This window comes from Struthio camelus, chromosome 1 (assembly GCF_040807025.1).
Source record: "Struthio camelus isolate bStrCam1 chromosome 1, bStrCam1.hap1, whole genome shotgun sequence".
Lineage (NCBI taxonomy): Eukaryota > Metazoa > Chordata > Aves > Struthioniformes > Struthionidae > Struthio > Struthio camelus.
The window spans coordinates 13,595,983-13,609,087 of record NC_090942.1 but is presented as its reverse complement, the minus strand read 5'-3'; the positions used below and the strand labels follow the sequence as shown (position 1 = coordinate 13,609,087).

At 40.7% G+C, this 13,105-nt stretch overlaps 1 protein-coding gene across 11 annotated transcripts in view; it reads right to left on the bottom strand.

The window, feature by feature from the left end:
• Positions 1-13,105, bottom strand: part of MAGI2 (membrane associated guanylate kinase, WW and PDZ domain containing 2) — a 757,526-nt gene that overhangs the window by 49,334 nt on the left and 695,087 nt on the right. For all 11 annotated transcript variants that reach the window (XM_068924402.1, XM_068924568.1, XM_068924499.1 and 8 more), the window contains one exon: positions 2,285-2,470. In XM_068924402.1, coding sequence (XP_068780503.1) covers positions 2,285-2,470 — 186 coding nt within the window. The remainder of the gene's footprint in view (positions 1-2,284; positions 2,471-13,105) is intronic.

Sequence of the window (13,105 nt, the reverse complement as noted above, 5' to 3'; positions counted from 1 at the left end):
TCCTGCTGTCTTTGAGCTCAACAAGAGTTTCTTCTCTTTTTTAAATCCGTGGGGATTGTGAACAGTAAAACCAATCTCAATAAATACTGCCTAACCAGCTAAACTGATGCTTTATTTCACAGTATTCTGCCAAATGACAAGGGATTCGCATAGGAACACCACAGAAAAGTAAAGGCCCTTTCCTAAACAACATATAATTCAGAGACTGAGAAACTAGGGAAGGGAATTTGGCCTTGTGGCCTTGTGGCCTTGTGGAGGGAGGCTGATCTTCCTTCAGGTTTCCTCCTGCTCTAGGAAACATACGTTCAGGTCTAAGCTTATACTGAATTTGTTTCTCCCAACAGGCAGAGTTACGTTGCTCAGCATTTACCTGCGAAGAAGTGTGCGCGAGGGAGCCTGCCCACAAGAGGACAGAGCGCTGCACGAGTGATCGCACACACATTAGCCTCAACAAAGGAGAGCACGTTGTATTTTCTTACTCCTGCTTGCAGCTGAAGTTATGGCACAGTGCAAAGTGTCCAGAATGGACATTAGTGCGCCTAAGTATCCCTAGGAGAAATAGGTAGGTGCGATCCAGATCTTAGCTAGTTTTGTTATTTGGATCTAGTCTCAATTTGTAATTATTTTATTTTTCAACATAAAACTTTGCCCCCATGACTGTATGTTTGCAATGTCTCTCTAATTGTCTAATTTATGTTCATAATTATTTAAAAAATTCTGGATACTTTATTAAAAATCTTTTCAATTTAGGCTAAATTGTCAAAAAAGCTTGTATATTTGCACTTAACACAGTCCTCATGCAGGCATAAGCAGTGAGTGTCTGTGTAATTACCATGCTTAGGTCTTGAACTGCCCATTTTGCATCTGTGAGCCTCTTCTACATGGCAAAGTTTCACAGACAGAGTTTGGGAATGTTGCTCCTCATGCCTACGTTACTCTCATAACTATGGATGAACTAGTCAAATCATAAGCTGCTTCTAAAACTGCTTTGCATTTATATGGTATTTTTCACTTGAAAGTATATTACAGAGCTATTAGATTTTTTTCCCCTAATTCTATAAATTGGGAAGCTAATATCCAAAGATAAATGAGGTGGCCAGTGTCACACAGTGTGACAACAGGGAAGCCATGCCTTGGACATAAATTGTTTCTCGCCACTAGCACCCAAGAACACCTTGTAGCGCTGCATCTCAGAAGTACCTCAGCTTTCTTTCTTATTTAAGGTATCCAGTTCTAACAATGAACTATTAGCAGTTTGCTAATATGCATTATCCCATGTACAAGGGAGACCTAAATAAGCTGCATGGACCGGATGCAATGTGACCCTTGCTTGTAGATGCTTGCAAAACTGACCTCCAGCATTTATATGCCACTGCCTTTGCAGCTCCTTGGGTTGAGTTCAGAACAGCCCAAACTGGATGTGTACATCTCATCCTCACTTTGGAGAATGCTTAGGAGCATCTCCTGAATGGGGCAGAACTGTTCTACTTCTGTATGTTTATGTGGTTTTTTGCTCACTGAATTCATTTAACAAAGTAGGTAAGTTCTTTCATTTGCAGTGCACGGCCAGCGTCATACTATTTCCTTGTCCAATTGCTGGATTCAGCAGCAGGAAGTAGAGGTCATCTAACTTGAGCGTGGATCATTAATTGCTCTACTTGCTGTATGTGGCATTTCTAGCTCTATAGGTATTTGTTGTTGAGCTATAAAGCAACAGTCTCATTAACACAGTACTATTTATACACTGGCATAGCAGCTCTCCAACTAGAAAAAAGCCTCTGACCCCGAGACTCCCAAATGCGTAACAAATCTCTTCCCTTATCCTCACTCTATGAATGAAATATTTTAGAGTTCAGTTCTTTCCTGCCTTGTGCACTTACAGTGATAAGTGTGGAGGAAATGACCAAACTAGAACTCTTCCTCGGCATCACTCTGTTGTCACAGGTAGCTGAACGTGCCCGGTCATGGCACTGGCGCCCCTCAGGAGTACTTTGGGTAAGGGTTTGGTTTCGAGTGGGATAACGGCAATGCACGATAAAAGGCAGCTCTCATCGGGTGCTTTTCCATGCAGAAGATGATTCTTCCAAAAGACAGTAAAACTAACTAGAAATAGTTTCAAGAATTTGGATTTTATTCTAACTAGATCTAAGGCCGTAATTTCTGTGCACTGTATGTTACAGCTGAGTATGCAAAACAAAAGACATACTTTCAAGCGGAGACATAACTCAAGCTAATTGGAGGCTACTTAAAATTTTCTTCTCGTTTTTAAGGGCCATTGACTTACCCTCCTGAGGAATGATGCGAAGTGTGACACTGAGACCTGCATCTTTAATTAGTTTCACAATATCTGCATGAGGCATGTTAATAATAGACTGGCCATTCACAGCTAAGATCCGGTCTCCGACTTTAAGTTTTGCACAGCGATCAGCAGGACTTCCATCAATTATCCGCCCTATTTTATGGGGTACAGCTAGACAAGGAAGAACAATCACAGTTAACATATGCTGCAATAAGTGATGATGATGTTGACAAACAAATTAAATAGCCTCATTTGGAAGAAAGCTCTGTGTGAATTAAAAAGGAGTTTGTGCATTAACCAGTTGTTCTGACACTATATCATTTGCATTAACACAGTATAGGTTTCATTAAAGATTCAGCACTCACATGTGCGTATATACACGGCATATACATATGCAGTCCAAAATCCGTCCACAGTTCTTACAAACAGGCTTACAAACCTGGTGCGTAACAAGATAGTAAGCAGATCAGGAGAAGAACAGGGCATTGCAACAGTGAAAGGGATAAATTTGCACAATAAGCAGCAATCACAGACTGCCTCCCACCTCCTAGTTTACAGGATTCCTTTATCTGTATATTGCAGTGGAAGCACTGCAGGCATGATTTACTTCATATATAAATAGATTTATTACTGAGAATATCCAGGGTTCAGTAACTTGTTCTCCTCCTCCTTTCAAACATGTTAGTTGATAAATGCAAATTAGACTGGAGATTTATTGAGATGTGTAGCTTTCTACTTAGCTATGTGCCAGCGTGAAATTACAGGCAGTTATGAGGAGTGCATAGGCACATTTACGTACGGCAAATAGTACACATACGTTCATTCTCCAAACATTACAAATCAACTTTGCTTCTCTTTTTGCGCTTTGCGGTTCTCCATCTTCCCGTATGCTCTATGCATTCTCCTGCTCTCTCATTCTGTCTTTTCCCTCATTTCCCAGTGAGTTTTCTAAATATTACTTGTAATCTTTCTCTCACCATTTATTCCCCGCTCTCCTCTGTTTTTCTCTAAATGGATTTACTACAGCTGACTCACTCATCCCTCCATCTAGGCTCACCAAACAGTGCGCTTTTTTTCTTTCTCTTTATTACTCCTAAATATGCTTGTTGTAATTAAACTTAACTCTGTATTCTATTAATACCACAAAGGTGTGTGAGTATCCCCTACCAGTTCCCCACTTAAGTCTTGGCAAAGCTAGCACAAAGCTGCTAGGCCTCACTAACCACATCCAATTGGTGTTTAAAAAAAGCTGTTTAATTGTTTTTCTTTAACATAATATATTAAAAATTCTAACATCTAAAGAGAACTGGAAAAGGCACAAGAAAAGATAAATTAAACAGTTCTGGGGAAACAGCTAGACTACCAATGCTCATATAAAACAAACCGCTAATGGAATATATGTTCAGAATACTCTATCACCACAAAACAAATTTCTCAGCCCTGTGATAAACATTCCCTAAAGGTGGTGATGACAACACCTATTGCACAACTGAGACGAAGTCACAACACACACACCTCAAAGTGATTTCTGTTTATAGCATGGACGAAAGTGTTGTTCCCAGTGTTAAAAATTAATTTTCTGAGAGCTAAAAATGTGAGTACTCTGAAGTGCAAGTCATAATCAAACTGCATGCTTCTTTACTGTTATAGTTTAGGCAAGAATACAAATTAAATTATAGCTTTTGTAATACAGACACAATAAGCATACTTCAGAAATGTCCTGCTGCTCAGGAAATAAGCACTCACTTTATGTCACAGTGTCTAAAACCTTTCGGTATGCTAAAACAAACTAAATATGAATAGCCACATTTTGTACAAAACTTGCTAAAGCCAAAGCGGGAGATGGAAGGGCCATGAAAGTGTGATTCACCTCCAGATCCAGAGAAAAGAGAGGTGGGGAGAAGGAGGAGGAACTTTTCCCCCCCTTTTTCCTCCTCCGAAGCCTCAAGGCCTTTGCATCCCTGAAGGTGGTTTCTGCTCTGATTGCTTCGATATCACCGCAGCCCTTTCAACCTCCTGTGCAATGCAGAGCAGCAACAGTCGATGACTTTCAGACAAAACTCATGTCTGTCAAGGTACCTTTTCTACGGCACTTTGGGTTTCCAGGATTTAACGCTCCTGCGCTGAGGTTTCATAGGTTCAATGCATTGCCATATTACGCTGCAGAATGGGGTGTGGGAAGCTTTTGTAGAAGGAGGCTGAGTTTCAGGTACCTACCAGAGTTTGCAAAGGAGACGGTATATGATGCCACAGTTTCATGGGTAAACCCAGTGACTTACTAACGAAACTCACAGCAATTCAGCAGAAGCTAGGTGCTATGTTTCCAGGTATTATGAGGGGAAGTCCATCCCAGTAACATCCCAGGGAGCTTCTGGTGTCTGCTTGCTCTCCCTGGTGGAGATCTGCCCCTGGGTCTCCTCTTAAGCTACAAAGTCTCACCTGAGTCCACGCTTATTGGCTGAAGGGAAGGTTAGTTGGATTTGTTTTCAGGCATGAGTCAACTCCAGTGGGATGCAGGTTATTTGATGTGCAGGTTGTTCATGGAAATAGGATTGTTGGTATTTTAGAAAACTTTAAAACTTTAAGAGCCTTTGGAGGTGAAATAGTTAATGGGGAGGGATAAGGAGCTCTTCTCACATGGGACTGATTAGGTAGAAGCTAAGGAACAAAAGGCAGATATGAATTGTGAACTTCTTTAATCAAGAAATTTTATAGTTCAGAAAGGTCACATCTAAAACTGGTGTGCAAGAGCTGTAAAACTGGCAGTACCTAGTAAGCTGAGTGAAGCGGCAGACAAAAATCTCATGTAAAATAATGCAAAATGATGCACGTGGGGAAAAAGTAACCCTGACTAAGCTGAAGCAGGGATGGGCCCCAAATTAACGATTATAGCTCAGGAAAGGAAACTTGTAAAAAATGCAGCTAGTTCTCTAAAAACATCACCCAAGTAGAACAGGAAATGGAATTTTAAGAGTTTGGAAAAGAATAGCAACAAACTATTGTTACCCTATTATTGTGCACCTGCAGTCTGAGTATTGTTGGTAGTTCTAGCAACAGTTTCTGTCTCAGAAAGTTTCCATCTCAAAAAGCACAGTGTTGAACTAGCAAAGTTTCAGAGAAAAACAGCTTGACAAGCAGAAGCAGAAAACCACTTCTGTAGAAAAGAAGACTACACGAACTAGGTATCTGCAGCTGGAAAAGACACAATGGAGAGACACAGAGTGATAATATCACAAATGCAATGAAGATGGCAAACAGGGTGCAATCATTCACCGCTTCTAAAGGGGAGTAACCAAGGGGAATATTACGCTGCAAGCTTATACAAAGAAAAAGCAATTTTTTTCACGCAAAGCACAATGACAATTATTACATAGAGGAATGGATTCAAAAAGGAATTAGACACATTCCCAGTCGCTAGGTCCACTGCTGATTAAATCAGACACTTCTGATTGCTGCATGCTGAGGACATGCCTGGGGAGGGCTGGGGTCGCTGAGACCCTTGGCTGCCTGCTCTGCGCTCTCTGGTTTCCCCCAGCACCACCCTTCACTTATCAGGATGACATTTTCCATGTTTGGCATTTCATTAGGGCTTCGCTAACATGGCATTTTTCTCTTAGCTCCTGTCTTCAATGTTTTATTTTCATCTAAACAGAGCAGTTGTTAACCTAAACTTTTAGAACCGCTTGATGGGTGGTAAATGATCCTGCTGGCCCTAAAGAACTCCACTAATCTATTCACACCTCTTCTAAGACTCAACACAAGTTGTTCTCCAAACCTATGTATATTTTGAACAGCAGCATATTCCCAGATTAGACTCTGCAGAGGATTTGATCCACTTTTCTCCATGGAGGTATCTGAGCAGCGTTTAGTATTTGCAGGCTATACCGGAATCCCATTATTCAAGCCAAGGGTTAGCAGAGAAAGTGGGCTGCTCCTTTGCAGAACAGTTAATTTCTTAGTTCTCTCAGAGTACACAATGGACGAAATTACACAGGAAAAATACTATGGGGAACTGTGTTTTATATAGATTTTATAGCAAATTAATAATATGGGAAATTAGTGAGACAGTTTATACATAATATAAAACTTACAGTCCATCAAGGCATGCATAAGGGTTATTTTTCTCTTGACTTATCAAGTCATCCAAAGTGTGATACTGATGAGTGATATATAGGGATATTTAGCATAAGAAAAAAAAATTGCTTCCAGGGCAGAAGTTGTAATCCTAAATCCAAAAATCCTAGTGGAGAATAAGAGTGCTGCAGAAGCAGTTCCCAACAACTGATCTCACGATGGAATCTAATGTTTCTACTGTGCACTTATAAAAAATGGGTGACTTCAAGGACATTTGACTCCTGAGAGCATCCAAGCTTCTAGGATTTTTGATGCCGTCGGCCTCTCACCCTGCATCTCCCTCAGCTATTTAAAGCATTTGTGTCAGGAGCACAAACTGACCCAGCATTTGCAGCTCGCAGCTGATGCTTTCCCAGGAGGGAGCTAAGGATCAGCTCTGAGCTTACTTCAGAACAATCATAAGTAACTTAAATTCCAAAATTAAGAGACAATATGTTTTAAAAGAAATCATTGTGTTTAGAAAGTGGGTAAAATCTACTTTGATTAACTTACTGATAACTATAATTTATGTATATATCTATTAATATTTTTATTTGATCAGATTGTCCACTTTTACTCCAAATTAACATGCTTTCCACACCTTCATGTTATATAAAAGACAGAGTCAATTCTATGACTGTTTGCACCTGAGGGCCCATATGCTTGTGTGAGCTGTACACAAAGCCAGAGCAGTTGCTGAATACAAATGCCGCTTCTAACTTTCTATATTTGTTTTGCTTTTTTGGAAATAAAAATGATTTCTTCTGATTTGGGAAACCCGAACGCTAGAAATAGCTGACATCTAACAAGATGTTACCAATAGATAATATTTTTGTGTTTTACATGTAGATTTTTCTTTATATCTATTCAGTACTTTTACTGAATAGATATAAAGAAATATAGATATAAATGTTGAGAATGTATTTTGTAAAAAACTACCTTTCCTACTTTTTCTCTGCATAGTACCTAAATGTCAGAAATGACCAGTTAAGGGGGAAAAAAAATCAAACCTCTATTTTATCTATTAAACCCTCTGGCAGAAAAATTCTTGCAATCTTTTTTTTTTAATGTTAACGGATATAGATAGTAAACCAAGCAAATGAACCTTCCTGAGCCAACTGTCCTTTTCAGTATTATACAGCTGATCACATGAATATTTATTTTGTCCTCAATTCTCAAAAGGTGCAAGAGTTTTCACTCAACCAGCAGGCTCCAGCATATCAGGTTTTAAATGGGAGACTATATTAAATGTAAACATCTGTAATTTAATTGCTACTGAATAATCTGAAATTCAGGAAGCTTGAATGTGGTGCAGTTTCTGTCAGGGGTAATTTTAAAATCAAGATAAAATGTTTTCCTGAAATTTATGGGCTAGTTTATGTGGGACTCATTCAGAAAAAAACCCCTGTAGCTTGCCATATACTTGCAGATGACAATAATCCCTTCTGGTTACAAGATTAATGAACCGAGGAATTAAAACATCCTGTTGTGGAGCATATTTACTCGCGTAGCATCATTTTGTCACAACTGTAAGAAACTAGGTGAGAATCAGTGCACAGACCTTAGAAATCTAAAGATCTAAAGAAGAAATGGGCAGCCAAAACTTAGTGCGAGAGTTGTACCTAATTCAGGCTTCCCATTAAAGCAAAATGGAGCCCTGGCCCTATGGAAACATTAGTGAAACCTTGATCACCCTCCTAGGTTGGTGCTGAGAAAACTCCTACAGAGCTTGAGCTTTCTAAACCCATGAGCAGCTCCAGCAGGTACAAGTGACTTGTGCAGACGCTGGAGGACAGGAGTCGGCTAAAGAAGGGAGTAATTTGGTCAGGATCCTCCATGATTTAATCTCCAAAAATATCAAATGCCTAGTTCAGTAGTTCTCGCCTGCAAACTTCAGCAATATATTTTCAGTGATACAAATAAATAATCTCTTTTATCTCTTAAGGTTATTTCCTTGTTATTAGTTGCATATTTTGATTTAAAAAACAACTAATAAAATAATTTCTCTTCGCTTCAAATCATATAGTCAGTTAAAGAAGCTTAGAAAGCATGTTTTTTATAGATGGAGAGGCAGAAGAACAGCCCAAACCTAAAAACCAAAGGCAAGTAAAAGCAGAAATGAGAAACCAGATTCTTTGCCCATAAGTCGCAGGCATGTTCCACAGGAGAATGCCATTGCGCGCGTTTTTTCACTGCTCTGTTCAAAAGATCTCCATGCCAGGTCAAATGTTCTGTTTTCTTCAGGATTTGCAGATTTGCCACAGGAGATTCTTCCCCCCAGGCACCTCCTTACCCAGTAAGAAGCACGGGTGAAATCACAGCAAGAAGAACTGTCTCAGATCACACCTTTAAGTTTATCATTGATCAATAAGCTGTTCTTTATCCCTAAACTGCAAGGTGTTCAGAGCAACTCGGAGGCTGAATGCAACATTTCAGAATGCTGCTTTCTGCAGTCATCAGAGGCTTATCTTGGACCCGTGGTTTTTAGTTAAGCCTGTATGTTTTGGGAAATGAGAGAAAACCCTCTCATTAGGCCCCTTTTATCATGTTTCTAAAATCCAGCAGTCGTTGGCGTATACAGCGTATGGGCAAATTAAATCTACAACTCCTCTTTTACTAAACTGGAGAGAGATCATAACAAATATGCCCAGCCTTCTGCCTTCACTTTTTTTTAAAACTGTTTTTTGATTTTTTCCGTATTTTCAATTTTTTTTTTTACCTTTCAGAATTGTGCTAATTGCCAGTACCTGCTACAGTAAAATTCACAGAAATATTGCCAACTTTCCAATTTCAGCGGAAGTTGCCAGTTAGCAGGATCTGTTTGCAACACATGGTTTCTTGTACTTTCTTCTTCTACACTCTATTTTTTCTATAGAAATTAGGATGTTAGAGATTTTACAGAGGATCATAAGTTCTCTTCTGAAAAACCTGCATCCCAAACACACACAAAGGAAAAACAAGGGGAAGATACAAAGTAGGTAGGGAAAGCGTATTCCATAACACCCTACGACAAGTTCACAGGAGAGTTTCCTTTTGGCCATTTCCAGCTGACCAAAAGTGCTTTTCCGTGAGATGCAGACTGTGAACTTACCTTGATATCCTAAAAAGCCCCATAGGAATGGACTCTTACCACAGAGCAGGTACACTACTGAATATTATCCTAAAGGTAACGTAACAGGTAGATTAACTAATGCATTTTTTGGTTACGGTAGCTGTAGTACGACACTCCACACCATCACGTCACGCAGTGCCACCCTGGACAGTTGCATTTCCACAGCCTGCACACATTGCTTGTGGCAGGACATCAAGGAGTCAAGTCAGAGGAGATGTTTTGTGAGCAACCCTTCCTTGCAGCCACACACGCTGCGACTATTTTTACTGGGAGAAGCATGAATGTTTTCCTCAAGATTGAAGTTAAGCCATAGGTTATAGTTTGTTCAGTATAGCCACTTAACTCTGGTAAGCCAGGGCCCCTAAAGATGTGCTTTACACTCGGGAGATGATGTGGTTGCCTTGGAGGGCCTCCAGAGACCCCCCATGTTAGGCAGTCTAGACCCATCCAAGCCAAAATTGAAAAACTAGTGTGTGTAATTTCTAAGCATTCAGCTGGGTAAGAGACGCTGAGTCCTTTGAAGGAGCTGGAGTTGTCAAAGTTTGATAAATTATGTGTAGCCTGCATAGGAACAGAAAGTATGAAGAAAGCTCAAATTTAGGTGGCCTGTCTAGTGAAGGAATGAGAGCCAAGGCGCCCTTTTATGTTGGGATAGAGTCTGGAGGGAAGCGTGATAAACTGTGTTCAGGGCAGGGAAAGTTAATCCTTTCATTAGGAACAGGTCAGGAGCCTGGGCAGGCCAATTTTCTTTTTTTAATCTCTTACCACTCTAAGAGCCCCTGGGCTCTGCACTAGGCAAAATGATTTGTTCCTGGATGTACCATTCAAACATAGTCCTTTATTTATACATTTTATCTTCTTTTACCGATACATTTTTGAAGCATGGCTGACCTTATCTATGCCCCAGCTTTGCCCTGTGAAATCTTTTCATTCACTCCTTGTCACTCTTTCTCCACTCCTGATCTGCCCCATATCAGAACTGTAGTTTGGTGTAAGATAATCCTCAGTGCTGAGTTAAAGAACATTCCAGGCAATGCTTTGACAAAGGAGAGAGAAAATTTCTGTCGTTGTAGCATATAGAAAAAGAACTGTGCCACAAGTATTAGATGTTTAACCAAGTACCACTAAGTCAAAATTATGTCCAGATCTAAGGCTGGCTCCAATCTACTTAAGAGCAATTTATTAAAATGACAGCTACAATGCTACCTATCACAAAATGCGAAAAAAGAATCTGTTCCCTAATTATGGCCGTAGTCTGCCCTCATTCTGTGCAGGCAATCAAGGATGAGAAAAATGCCGTTTCGGTACGCTGAAAATTTCTGCAAAGCAAAGGCAGGTCTGTAAATGAACAGTGACAAGGTAACCCTTATGAAGCTTGTCCAGAGAAAACACGCCCAAGAGTGTAAGCCTCTTGGAACAAGAATGACATCCTTAATTCTGGGAGCTCCTGATTCTTTTGTGGTGCTTTTGCAGGACAGAGGGAATGTGAAGCATTCCTAATTGGGTATGTGGGAGCAGTACAGTGGGAATGAGCCCACGCCTCATCTGAGAGGGTGGGAAAAGGGTAACAGACTTAATCGGAGCGCTGCTGGCTACTCTTACTAAGTGGGATGAACTGTAGCTTCAGAGCCAGAGCCAGTTACCACTCACCTGGCAAACTCCCATGGAGCGATCTTTTGTGTCCCCCTGGGAGCCATGAGCCAAGTGCAAAGCAGGAAACCCGAGAACCTGCAGCTCTGAGGCCAGCACAACTATGCTGGAATAGCCACATTAGTGCCAACCATCTCAATAGTGCTTGTAGCACTGCAGCACACAAGTGCCTAGGGACACAAGGTTCATGTTCCTGTAGTGAGGAGGAGCTATTGTAATTTGCTGCTTGTAAAACATGGCTTACATGTATGATTTCAAGAATGAGGAAAAGATTTTCAGTGCACAATTAACTGTCTTCTTGACTAAAAGCAAAGATCATACTTACACATCCAAGTCCTCAAGTCTTTTACTTTGACACAAAAGTAAAGAAGGGAAACTAATTAACAGAATAAACATTGTTAAATCCAAGGAACCCTTCACTTTGCCTTGAAGGGTATCCCAGTGAGATCATTTCTCAGACTCAACTTTTCCTAGCAGTTTCTGGCATTACAAGCTAGTCCCCTTTCCAACCTATTTCACCTATTTCGATCATTTTGTAATTGCTTTGCCATTCACACATTAACATTTAACGGCATATGTTTAGGGTACGTCTGCAGAGCATCATTCAGGGCGATGCACAGATTCTTGAGCTAACAACAAACGGACTAGCTCTGAAACCCGAAGCACTAGAACTACCGTACAACGTTTCATCACATTAATATCCCATTGCTAAGAGAAGCAAGTGCCTACCAAGGTGCTTGACAGGCTGCCATGCAAATCCATCTTCAGATATTGATCTAAGCCATGCTTTGGACATTATACCTCCTATGTCCAGTTCATACTTTTTCCTGCTGTTAGTATGCTTTCTACTCCTGTTTGTGCATTTTAATCAAAGGATCACAGGAAAAGTCAGTTTGGAAGGGGCCTCAGGAGGTCTCTAGTCCAACCTCCTGCTCAAAGCAGGATCAGCTAGGAGGTCAGATCAGGCTGTTCAGGGGTTTATCCAGTCTGGTCTTAAGAACCTCCCATGACGGAGAGAGGCTGCACAGCCTTCCTGGGCGGCCTGTTACACTGTTTTGACTGTCTTCACAGTCAGGGAAAAAGCTTTTCCTTATGTGCAGTCTGAACCTCTCATTTCAACTTATACCCATTGTTTCTCACCCTCCCACCACGCACTCCCACTGCGTCTGCACGATGACATCCCTGTAGGCACTGGCACCCTGCTGTCAGGTGCCCTGAAGCAGTCTCTTCACCAGGGTGGACAATCCCTGGCCCCTCAGCCTCTCCTCACAGGGCAGGTGCTCCAGCCCTTACTATTGCAGTAGCCCTCCGCTGAACTTGCTCCAGTTTATTGATGCATTTCTTATATCGAGGGGCCCAAAACTGGATGCTGTATTCTAGATGTGGTCTAAAAGCTCTGAGTAAAGGGGGATAATTGTTTCTCCTCAATATACCTGCCGTGTCCTGTTAATATAGCCCAAATTACTCTGACCAAATAAATATTAGATAAAAAGAGTGAACCTCCCTTAAAAACCAAGTGGCCAATGATTTTTAGCCTGTTTTTATTACTGATGAGAAAGATTATGTGATTTTTGGCATCTTTTTTCCATTACATTTTTGGAATAGAATCCATGAGGAAAGAGGATATTCTTTTTTGTTATGTTACTGTCTAGAGCAAATGGGATTTTTTAGTTCATTGCCGATTTCCTAAACTTAGGATTTGGGAGATCTGAAATTCAATACAGTTATTATTTTAAGAAATTCACTTGTCACTTCCTCAGCAGATTGTCATGTTCCTTTACTCTTGGAGGTGTTCAGCTGAGGCTCAACAGTGGCTACCTACGTACTTGCTTGGGGGAGAGGGAAATGCTGTCACCACCACAAGAATACATTGGAGGGTAGGAGGCAAAGCAGGATCTTGAACCTGCTCGCATAATTTTTGGTTGTTTTGG